Source organism: Castor canadensis, chromosome 13, assembly GCF_047511655.1.
Source record: "Castor canadensis chromosome 13, mCasCan1.hap1v2, whole genome shotgun sequence".
NCBI lineage: Eukaryota > Metazoa > Chordata > Mammalia > Rodentia > Castoridae > Castor > Castor canadensis.
The window spans coordinates 102467403-102479681 of record NC_133398.1 but is presented as its reverse complement, the minus strand read 5'-3'; the positions used below and the strand labels follow the sequence as shown (position 1 = coordinate 102479681).

The window sequence follows — 12279 nt, the reverse complement described above, 5'->3', positions numbered from 1 at the left end:
ACTACCTATATACAAAAATCCAAGATTATGTCACAAAAGAGGCACCTAAAACTAAAAACGAGTTTAATGTGGTTGAAAGAAAATTCAAGTATATATATAAAACAATAAAAATAAAAATTTAGGAGTGAAATCAGGAAATGCTACTTATAGTACCATCAAAAAAAAACATGAATTACTTAAGAAGTACGTTTAACCAAGTATCTGCTCTAGTTTGGATATAGTTGAGTTTATCCCCCAAGGGTTCATGTTTTGGGAACTTGGTCCCCAGTGTGGTGGTCTTTTGTGGGGGGGGGTAGAGTATTTAAGAGGTGAGGCCCAGTAGGAGGTGGTTAGGTCACTGGGGGAAAAGGGTACCTACCTTGGGAAGGTACTAACCTAGTTCACACAGAACCCCAGTTAGTTCCTGAGAGTAGGTTGCTACTACAAAGCAAGACTGGCCTGGTCTCTCCAGGTTCTCTGGTTTCTTGTCTCTCATAAGTGTTCCTACCACCATGATGCCATCTGCCACAGGTGGTACAGCAAGGCTTTATCAGAAGCCAAACCTGATGGGGTGGTCCAATCTTGAACTTTCGGCTTTCAAAACTGTGCTAAATAAACTCCTTTTCTTTACAAATTACACTGCTTCAGGTATTATATTATAGTGATAAAAAATGTAGTAATACTACATCCAACACTTGTACACAGTATCTGAAACATGGTGTTAGTATAAAGCCATACATACATATATATATATATATATATATATATATATATATATATGTATGTATAAATGGAACAGCATGTACCTGAACATAACTCACACTTACACACTGTCAACTTATTTTTTTCTCAAGATAATTCAACAAGTGGTACTAGAAGAACTGGATATGCATATGCAAAAAAAAAAAAGAACCAACTTGTGAGATAACTAAAATATATTTGTTCTTGGTTCCAGCTTTCTGGCAGAGTTCCAAAACTCTTGGAATTCCTGAGTTATAGCATCTTTTGTTATTCAGAGTCAGCCCTTCTCAACCAAACCAGTTTATGCTAATGAGGTAACTCTTCAGGCCCCTAGACAGCTTCAGGATAGGGTCTAGTCCCCAGAAAGACCAAGCCATTATTAGAGGGCTGGAACTTTAAATCCCACTCCCACTTCATTTGATGGGGAGAACTGGAAATGAGTACTCAATCACCAAGGGCCCATCATGCCTATGTAATGAAATCTCCATTTAAAAAAAAAGAAAGAAAAAACTAAACAATGGGATTCAGGGGTCTTCCAGGCTGTTGAACACAGTGATATACTAGGAAGAGTAGCATTTCCAGAGGGCATGGAAGCTACGCAACCCCTATACCCAACTTTCCCTATGCATCTCTTCCATTTAGTTGTTCCTTGGTTTTGTCCTTTGTAACAAATCAGCAATAATAAGTAAAGGACAATTTCTGAGTTCTGAGTTGGTCTTACAAATCCACCTCATGACATCAGTTGTGACATCCTTTTTTTTCCACTTCTGACACCAAATGAGGGAAGGGGGACATACCAATTTTCCAATTCTGTGACACCAATTTCATGTCCAATTATTCAGTTAGATTTTGACACTAATGCCCAAAGTCAGCACATAAAGTACAGATTGACACTTCTCACTTCAGATGCCAATCACAAGTCCCAAGAGCAAATCATACTTCTGAACGATCAACTAAAACCTTGATGGTTCCCACAAACCTTTCCTAAGAAAGAAAAGAGAGAGAAGGAAATGAGAAAAGGAAGGGAGGGAAGGAGAGAAAGGAACACGACAAGAGACCAAAGGAGAACCACATCTGAAGAGATCAGAGTAAGGAAAAGGAGTGGCGGAGAGTGGACACAGGAAAGGTTTTTTAGTGATGAACAGTCTCTGTGTCATGAGTGTGATCGTGGTTTAAACAGCTGTTAAAACTCATCAATTACACAATTAGACACTTAAAACTGGTAAATTTCATTATCGTAATTCATATCTCAATAACATCTTGTACTTTTAAGAGATGATACACAATAAAAGTCTATGCTGACATGCCAAACTAATACAAATTTGTGGTATCTATCCCCTTCCCTTCCCAAGCCCTCTGCAGGACTAACATGCAAATACGTAATTATAACAACCAAAGATTCTGAAACAATCTTAAATAGAGTACTTCTTTAGTCAGAGGTTCCCACAAATCTATTCCTGTCAGGACATCTGTGCTCATTTGAACAACACACAGTGTTCAACAACGCATGTTGACAATTTTAGTGAGAAGTATTTAGTCATAACACAATTTACTAGAATTCAAAAGCAGAAGCAAAATGACCTTTACTTTTTGAAAGAAAAAAGAAAACCCACACTGATATAAGTCAGTGAAACATTTAATTTAGAATTCTACATACAGGAGTCAATTACCAAGAATTGCTTATCATCTATTTTAGGAATTTAAAAGACAAAAAATTCCTCAATCTCAGTAATTTCTCATAAAATTTCATCTTAAAATGTTACGATAAAAACCAATGCATAAGCATTTTGCTACTTATTAGAATAGTTGAATAAAAATAAACAGATGACTGTGACCACGTTTCTATATAATACATAGCCTAACCAAAAGGACACTTCCAGAATTTCATTATAGGTAATATATTAAAATTTTGAGTATCTTAAATATTTTGAAATAGCAGAATTACTTTAACTTTTGTATATGTATGTAGGAGAGAAAGAAAGAGAGAGAATTTTAGAAACTGAATAATAAACAATTTCTAGAGTATGCAGGGTAAATAAGTGGCAGTGTTCAGGCCAGTCTCTTATATATAAATCTATGCAGCCAATGCAACTTTCCTGAACAAAAGGCTGTCTCTCAATATTCTAGAACAAGTACAGACAAGCCAAACCCAGAAGCAGGGTTCTAACCTACAAGAGAGAGTACACACCAGTGATTCCTAATTTGGACAGCCACTAAGATCTGTAAATGCATAAAATTTTAAGAATGTAAAAGAAGACCTCATACTCTCTTTAGATTTTAGATTCAAACTTTAGGTACAGTAAAGAAAACCTTGCCCAGGACTCACAATGTAACTCAGTGCTACCACACCTGCCTAGCATGTGCAAGGCCCTGGGTTCAATTTCCAATATTTAAAAACAAAACAAAAAAAAAAAAACCCTGCCCTAGAAGGTAAGAGAAGTGCTCCCAGCTAAGATACACCTTTAACCATATCCTTTTCTTCACAGGGATTTTGCACATGTATTACTCTACAAGGTCTTTGTTTAGTCTAAACTTATTCCCCTCTGTGTTTTAAAAATAATTCAGAAACTCAGTTAATGTCACTATTTAAATTACCAAAACAGAAAAAAATAAAATTGCACTTTATACTTGTTTCAGAATTATTTGCTTCATATATTTGCTTAATATAATTTATTAATATAAAATAGTTATCATTTCAGAAAGTTTCAAGACGGAGAAAACAATCACCCCTAATCTACAGCTGTAGTAACAAGCATAACACCGTATATGCAACCCTCTCTAGTCTCATGTATTTTCCACACTGTGATACAGCTTTCATAAGAATCACTTTTAAATAGTTGCTTAACATTCCAATGCATGTATTTGCATGCTTGTAGAGGTACAGAAAGATTAAAGCATGATAGAGGATTAAAGCATGATTTTTATTAAGGGATGAATGGAGTAGGGGTGAAAACAAGATTTCTCTTTGCACACTTTTTCATATATTTTTATCTACTACCTATTTTTAAAGTAAAATTTGATTAAAAATTAAAAGTAAGCAAAATATAGTTATCAATTCTAAACAACAGATTTAAATGGGAAGTCAAACACCATTTGACCCAAGCTCAAATACAGTATAGGAATGTTTTTAATAGTGCAGATAACTGAACAATTATGTTTTCCTTGCACTTGAGAGAAAGGTATACAGAAAGTGAAGCAAAGTCAGCAGTCAGAAACACTATCAGTGAACAGCAGGGTGGTGTGAGACCACTAGAGAAGCTCCTTGATACATACTGGCAGTCCCAGAAAAGGCATTCCCTGAAAAGGCACTGGTGAATTAAAGTACTGGCTAATCTCAGCTGAGTCCCTGGGTTTTTTTTTTTTTTTTCTTTTACTGTGGTTCTGAGAATACAGATGATTCTCAAAGAATAAGAGAAGTTCCTATGCTCAAGAAATTTGAGGCAAAACCATTTATTAAACTTTCTAAGTTTTTAGAAATGAACAAGGTACCACTGGAATACAGACATCTGGAAAAGAGAAACCTTTATGGGGATGGAGCATGAAGAGGGAAAATGAATGACTTTTGCAGGTACAGGTGTAAAAAACTCATCAAATGGGTACATTCTTTTTGACTATTACTTTTACTTCAGAATAGAAATTAAAGAGTTCATTATGTGAAAGATCACACTCTTCAATAATGACTGATAAATGTAGCATGATTAAAATTAAGAAGATCATACTAATATATGCTAAGTTTAAATACTCTTTTAACTTGAGTAAAGAAACTGTTTTAACCTGGAATTATATTTCATGTGTACAAATAAAGACAGACCTACCAGACTGCCTATTTCAAATACACGTAAGAAAAGAAAGCTCTTCAGAGAAATCTGAATGGCTCCATTAGACATTTGGAATTATTAAAACAAATCATTTGTCCCAATTCTTCTGCAATTCAAACACTTACTTTTGACAGAATACAGTAAAAAAAAATCTTATAAGTTAAAATACGAAAGATTAACCTGATTGTGCAAAAATTTTAAAGCACATGAAGCAAAGGCAACAGATTAGATTAACTTGGAAAAACATATTAAGGGCTGACTTGTTAATTTGATAAACAGTATTTGGTACATTATTTAATAGCCCCCAAGGCCTTGCAGAGTGGCCAAGTGGTAGACTGCCTGCCCAGCAAGCATGAGGCCCTAAGTTCAAACCCAAGTACCACTAAAAAAAGAGTAATTAATATTCTCCAAAAGAGGCATACTAGAGGCAACTCCAAAATGTACCAAAAGTCTTTTTCACATAGTGCTACTACTACTGTAGAGGTGCAGAACAAATGGGCAGCCAAGGAATCAGTAAAATTTTTAAAAGTCTACTCATAATTACATGAGATAATTATAAAACAAATTGCCAGTGAAAGACAATGCTCACATGAACATCAATGCTTATCTTTAAAGTGTCATTCTACCTTCAAAAGATTACCATTACTTCTCCAAGAGTCATATAATTGACTTAAAAACCCTAAAACACTCCACAGCTTCCTAATAAGGGGCCTACAGCCCCTAGAGGAACTTCAGTCACCAGTTCAGGGTATGAGAGCCATTCACCTCAAAACCATGTTTACTTGGTCCTAAAAGTTACAGACATAAGAATCCTAATTCTGTTGCTGTAAGTTCTTCATGTTGTTTAAGAAAAAGAATACCAAATATATAGAAAATCTTTACAGGAACCACAGCTGTATTTATTGAACACAGCTCTCTGCATCCATGGATTCCATATTCTCAGATTCAAACAACCACAGATACAAAATAAATGGGAACAAAATTTTATTTCTACTGAACATGTATGGATTGTTTTTCTTGTCAATATTCTCTAGACAATATAGTACAACCATTTACACAGCATGTACATTGTATTGGGTATTACAAATAATTTGGAAATGATTTAAAGTTTATTGGAACACAGAACCAATCTTCCAGAGGTCCCATGGGACAACCAAAGTGTACTGTGCTTTCCACACACTGAAGCCTCTAACAACCTTACAGGGCAGATACTAGCACCTCTGACAAAATTAAAAACAGAAGCCTGTACTGCATAACACCATAACCTAAGAATTTGAGGACAGTTAATTTTACATTCTTGGATTATCCAACCAGAATAAAAACTAATCCTTTTAGGTACGTTACATCACATTTTAAGAAAGCAAAAGAACCTTATCAAAGCCAAAATAAAATTCATTTGCACTGCATGTTCCTAAATACCATAAAATTCTACAACGTTTTAAGGTGGAAGTCACAGAGATTGAAGCTTAAAAAGACAGAGTACAGTGAAGAACATGAGCTGCAATAAAGACTCCTCTAAAAACATTCTGTCTACAAGTATTTCCTTATGTTCTCACAGAATCGTTCCAGTTATAATATTCTAAGCACTTAGTAAATACATGTTTAAAGAATAAAGCACTGTAAGTGGATCCCTGAATGTTTGATTACTTCAAGGATTACCTCACTTACAATTCCCCTCACACAGGAGTTTGACCTCAGGGCTCTGTACTTGCTAGGCAGGTGCTCTACTACTTGAGTCCCACCTCCAGCCACTTATAATTTCACTGAAAAAAAATATATATATATATATTTTTTAGCTTCAATCAACTTTTATAATGCCAGGCGCCAGTGGCTCACACCCGTAATCCTAGCTACTCAGGAGGCAGAGATCAGGGGGATCATGGTTCAAAGCCAGCCTGGGCAAATAGTGTGAGACCCTATCTCAAAAAACCCTTCACAAAAAAGGGCTGGTGGAGTGGATCAAGGTGAAAGCCCTGAGTTCAAGCCCCAGCACTGCAAAAAAAATAAATAAACTTTTATATTTGGTTTTTGATAAATCAATGATACTATATGTTATCATTAACCTTTTTTTAAATCTTGATCACCTACATTTTTTATTAGTTGAAATAGATTTCATTCAACATCATAGCTTAGAAATACAGAAAAATAAGGAAAACTCAACATAATTTAATCCTTAGCTTTGAGCACAAAATAGCACAAACAGAAAAACATGTGAATTTAGCAATGCCTTTGGATGCCATTAGTACCAGTACAAAATTCTGTATAACCCAAGGACACAAACCCACATGGGTACTACTGAAAACATCATTCTTTTTTTTTTTTTTTTTTTTTTTTTTTTTCGGTGCTGGGGACCTGAAAACATCATTCTTAAAGCAAATGTCTATACTTAGTACTTTAGATAGGGCAGATATTGCCACTCAAACGCTTTTTTTTTTTTTTGAGCAACTAAAAGTACAGGGCAAAATGCTGTGGTGGTGACCTAAATTTTCCTTTACAACTGATATTTCATACATATTGCTCATTTGCCACGAACAAATACCTTAATGGCTCAAAGTACTTTTTCAATCTCCAAAACAATCCACATGTTGCAAAAGTTCCTAATGTTTACAGACTAAGCACACTTTTTTCCTGAGAAACTGTAAAAAAAAAAAAAAAAAAAAAAAACCAGAGGAATTGTTGGTTACAGAGTTCAAACCACAAAACATCTTAACAGAGAATGGCTATTCCTGTATAATTTCAAAATAAAATTCATTTACATACCAGCACAGAATATTCCTGGAACTTCACTCCTGATTATTATGGTCCGAACTTTCTTATCTGATTTTAAAGCATCCACAGCTTTTGATAACTAAACCATAACAGGGAGGGGAAAGAGGAAAAAGAAACAAAATCATTTTCAGATTGATGTCAACATTTCATCTTAATATTAGAAGCAAACAGCTTAACTTTTACACTCACCATTTTTATAAGATTTTTACTGAGTGAATTTTTGCCATAAGCTCTGTTTATTCCAAGTACCACAATTCCTAGTTAAGGGGAGGGGGGGAAGAAAAGAACACACACTTGCGTTAGTGAGGTATTCAGAGAACAAAGACTCCAGTACTGTGTAGCTACCTTGGGACTTACAAATTTACTATCTCATTGAGATTCTCTGCAACAGCTTTGTGCTATTTTCATGTTTACCTTCCTTTTCAAGACAAGCATTTTTAATATAGTAGTTATAAAATTGATAAAAACCAAACTACAGCTTAAAATTCATCACTTCACTTTTAGGGAAAAATTTCATGACATCATGCTCCCTTCAATTTATCTCTTTGCAAACACCACCAAAATAATTTGCAATGTTTTACTAAAGGTGACATCACTAAATCATCAGATATTTAACCTGAGGGCACTTCCAGCTGGAAGAGCTATAAGCAACTTTAACTCAATCTGTAAAAAATCTCACTATCTCCCCCACAAAACCCAGTTCTCCCTCTTCTAACTCCCCCATTTTTTCTTGTCATATTGGATTTTTTGTGATAAAATTTCATTATTTAGCCCAGGCTGGGCTCAAATTTGAGATCCTCAACCTCTAGAGTGCTGGGATTACAGGCGTGTGCCACCATGCCTCGATTTTAATTCCCCTATTTTTCAGATACTACCATCTAAACCCAGCCTTCCATTCTGATTGCAGGAGTCAGATCAATTTTTTAAAGACAATTCTATACAAAGAATTCATTTCCAAATGTCTGAATTTAAAGTCCTTAATTGGATATTTAAGTTCTATACAACCTATACTTGACTTCTTGTTCCCTCAGTAAGTACAAATTTTCACTGTGTATCAGAAATGTCTTCCATTCGGCTGAGTATGGTCCTTATTTGTACCTGGCTTAAACTAAAGACAACAAAATGCATACATTTTCTCTGTGCAAGAAAATATATAAACCTGTTTTCTAACCAAAGTACAATGATAACTTCACCTCACAAAATAATAACTCTGAAGGAATTCCAAACGATCTCAGTGTGGAGAAAAGCATGCAGAAGTGCATCTACGAGGAGCTCTGTTAACAGCTGCATGGCCTTGGGTAGGCCAACACTAACGACAACAATGCCACTAACTGAGCACTGCACTATGTGTCATGCAGTGCTCCAGTACCTTGTGTGTATTAACTCATGTAATCACCACAACCCAAGAGGTAGCCACTTTTTTCATCCCTAGTTAATAGATAAGGAAACTGGGACCTGAAGAAGTTAAGTAAGTACCTTTAATTTTTAAGTGGCAGTCTAACTGCACACATGAAAGACTATGATACAGCATTCAAGCTCAGTTTCCTCATGAAGAAAATTAAGTAGCTCAGACTAGATGTGTTCATGCAAATATACTGAATACAAACAAGGTACTTAGCCCTCAAGGAGCTCAGGTCTAGGGGGGAAAGACAAATATTAGGATTACCAAAAGGCACAACAATCCGAATGGTGCTATAGTAACTTGCACCCAGAACAGATATGGACTGAGGCAAAGGATGATCATCAGAGAGAGCTTCCCCAGGCAGTGCTGTTGGAGGCAGATGAGAAAGATGAGTAGGCGTGACAGTGGGAGTGAGGAAGGGGCTAAAGTCCTGCCAGAGGAAACATGGAAGAAAGCATAAACCAGTCATAATCCCATTCCTGCACAGGACAAAGCATGACCCAGCTACAGGAAAAGAGTGGTCAACAAGAGTGGAGAGGGCAGCACAGTCCAAATAATGTCCTTATTGCTAAAACCACTGCCTGCTAAAGGTCTGGTCTTTAACCTAAGAAAAGGAGTAACCACTGAAGGAGTTTAAGAAGACATAAACACACATACACACATAAACCCAGGGTGCTTTCTATGTTTGGAGATCATATCAGAAATTGACAGGGTAGACACTCCAGGCACATGCTCTGTGTTCCAGTCAGGCGATAACAGGTTTGACAATGGCCATAACAGAAATAAAGCTAAGTGAAAAGACTGAAGAACTATTCAAGAGGTAAAACTGAAAATGTGTTAGTCATGACTGGATTGATCAAGCTGGATGGAGGTGTTAGGAGTACCTGCCAGGATTCTGCCTTCAGAAATTAAGTGAAAGGGGAAGATATTTAATGAGGCAAAACCATTAAAAAAATTTCAAGGGGAGAATACAGATGGGTACAGCTCATAAGTACAGTTTTAAATTAAAGCTAATCTGAGCCTAGCGCAGTGGCTCAAGCCTGTAATCCTAGCTACTTGGGAGGATGAGATCAGGAGGATAGTGGTCCAGACCAGCCCAGGCAAAAACTGAGACCCTATCTCAAAAGTTACCAGAGCATGACTCAAGCAGCAGAACGCCTAGCAAGCTCAAAACACTGAGTTCAAACCCCAGTACCACCAAACATTTTTTAAAAAGCTAATCTCAAGTGCCTCAGTGCCTCAGAGGTAACCAAATTCATATCAGCTCTTAGGGAAGAGACTAGGAATGCCACTCTGAGGTCTGACTGCTGATGCTGAAATCCCAGACTTGCTACTTAATAGCAAGTTACTTCACTTCTTTGATCCTCAGTTTCTTACTATTAAGATATTAACAGCTCCAAACACCATGTGACTATATAAGGATCAAATGAAACATATAAAGCTACAACAAGTACCTATCAGTATCCCTTCTAGTACAAGCATTTTGGTGAAATAAGCACTAACGTTCTACCACAATTTGTGCTGGATATGCTACTGCTGACATCATTACTAAACTGTTAAGTGCCATCAAAATGCCTGTACCATACTTAATTCCAGCAAGTTTGGAAACTTACATAATGAAATTGACTATTTTACTATAAATTACCTTCTATTATTCTTCATTATTATATCTGGGGATTATTATATTATTATATCTGAGGACTTTTTAAAATTATGTGTGTGATCCGTTCATATTATCTATATATTTCATTTCAGGACAGTAAAGGAGGCCTTCTAAAATATGTTACTGAGAATCACTAGATATCATTCATTTATTGAATATTATAAGTTTCTCACAACACATGGGAAAATAGTGGCATTTGATAACAAGTTTCACCAATTTTCTAAACTAAAATCAATTAAGTTTAATGACTGCTAGTTCTTTGATGAATCAACTTATTATTGCCTATTAACTGTTTCCCTCCAGAACTTGGTGTCCTGGATTTGTCAATAAGAACTTACAGGCTTTTTCGTATAGTTCTTTCACATATTTTAGAAGGCTATTTGTTGCTCTTCGGCAAGCTTTTAACTCAATTTCAATTACATTTTCTAATTACAAATTACAAGTATATGAAAAGTTTATGATATTTTTGTGGCATTTTCCTGATAAACTTATGAACTGTTAATAGGTTTAATGAGCAGTTCTCTTCAGTTTTCTAAGGGATGATCAATCATTATCTAAACATATAAGCAGTTACACTGTTCTGCTTCAATGATGACTTAAATTTTCCCTTCCTTCTTTTACCATTTTATTTTAGCTAGGACTGCAAATCCAATACAGAGTATTAGCAAAGATAACAAGTTTCCTTATTTTGTCAATGCCTTTAACGAGAATGTTAGTTCATTACTTGACATGTTTGGTATAGGTTTTTATCAAGTTGTAGAAATTTATTTATATGTCCAAACTTGAATTTACAAAAGATCACCTGGCCACACTATAAAGAATGGATTAGAAGAAAGCAAAAAGTATTCTGAGGAACTACAAATCAACATCCTTTATGGATCTAGATGCAAAATTCCTTGGTGAAGACGGAGGGTTAAGTAACCCTTATGTGAATTGCTTGAGATCTGAAGAGATTTCACATTTTTTCAGATTTTGGAATGTTTGCATATGTATAATGAGATATCTTGAGGATGGGACCCAAGTCTATACACAAAATTCACTTACGTTTCATATAAACTTTATATCTAATTTATGATAACTTAAAAAAAACAGAATTTCAAAATTCCACTCTGAAATCTAATATGTAAGAAGGTAAAACAAGTGAAAAACTAAAGGAACCAAAAAAACTAACAACCCTTTTTTTACATCTATCAGAGAAATGAGGGCTAACATTCTAACTGCTCCCCAAAAACTGGAGACTAACTAGAAAACAGAGAATCATGGTTTGTCTGAGCAGAAACCCACAAGCACAAGTGCTGACATAGGGAAACCTGGCTGCAGTTAACAAATTGCTGGAGTTTCATCTGGACAAGTATAGAAAGGAGGTAAAAACTCCAGAAGGAGCCTATCATTGGCTAAAGTAGGATCTCTTAACTTCAAGATATCACAAAAGAAATTCCCCAAATCCTCCAAACTGGAAAACGGGGGGGGGAAGCCTAAAACAAACAACAGGGAACAAAAAAAAAAAAAAGGAAAAAGCAAAGATTGTGGGATAATTACAAAAACTGTAACATACATACAATGCTGCTGAAGGGGAAAAAATAATGAAATGTTTAAAACAATAATGGTAATATTCTCAAATCAACGTCAGAAACTAACCCACAGAGCTAGGAGAACAGAGAAGATCTAAGAGGATGAATGCAAGAACACTACCCCGACACACATATTTCTCAAACTGCAGAACGTCAAAGATAAAGAAAAAATACTGAACAAAAGACAAAGGCATAAAACACCTCACCTAAAAGGAGCAAAGGTAAAACTTATACCCAACTTCTCCTCAGAAACCAAAGACAACTCTGGATTGAAATTCAGCCCTGTACCTCCTAAGAATGTTCTGGTCAATGACAGACCACACACATGACAGTGGT

General features: G+C 35.6%; 1 protein-coding gene and 1 long non-coding RNA gene across 7 annotated transcripts in view; both read right to left on the bottom strand.

Annotated features, from left to right (window-relative positions):
* The window catches only part of Auh (AU RNA binding methylglutaconyl-CoA hydratase), a 155511-nt gene that overhangs the window by 116881 nt on the left and 26351 nt on the right, over positions 1–12279 (bottom strand). For all 6 annotated transcript variants that reach the window (XM_074052365.1, XM_074052363.1, XM_074052364.1 and 3 more), the window contains exons 2-3: positions 7497–7564; positions 7299–7386 (exon numbers count right to left, since the gene is read on the bottom strand). In XM_074052365.1, the coding sequence (XP_073908466.1) occupies positions 7299–7386; positions 7497–7564 (156 nt within the window). The remainder of the gene's footprint in view (positions 1–7298; positions 7387–7496; positions 7565–12279) is intronic.
* On the bottom strand, positions 4064–7289 carry LOC141415541 (uncharacterized). The gene is made up of 2 exons (XR_012440511.1): positions 6891–7289; positions 4064–6833 (listed from the first exon to the last, which is right to left on the bottom strand). It is a non-coding gene; the product is annotated as an uncharacterized lncRNA (long non-coding RNA).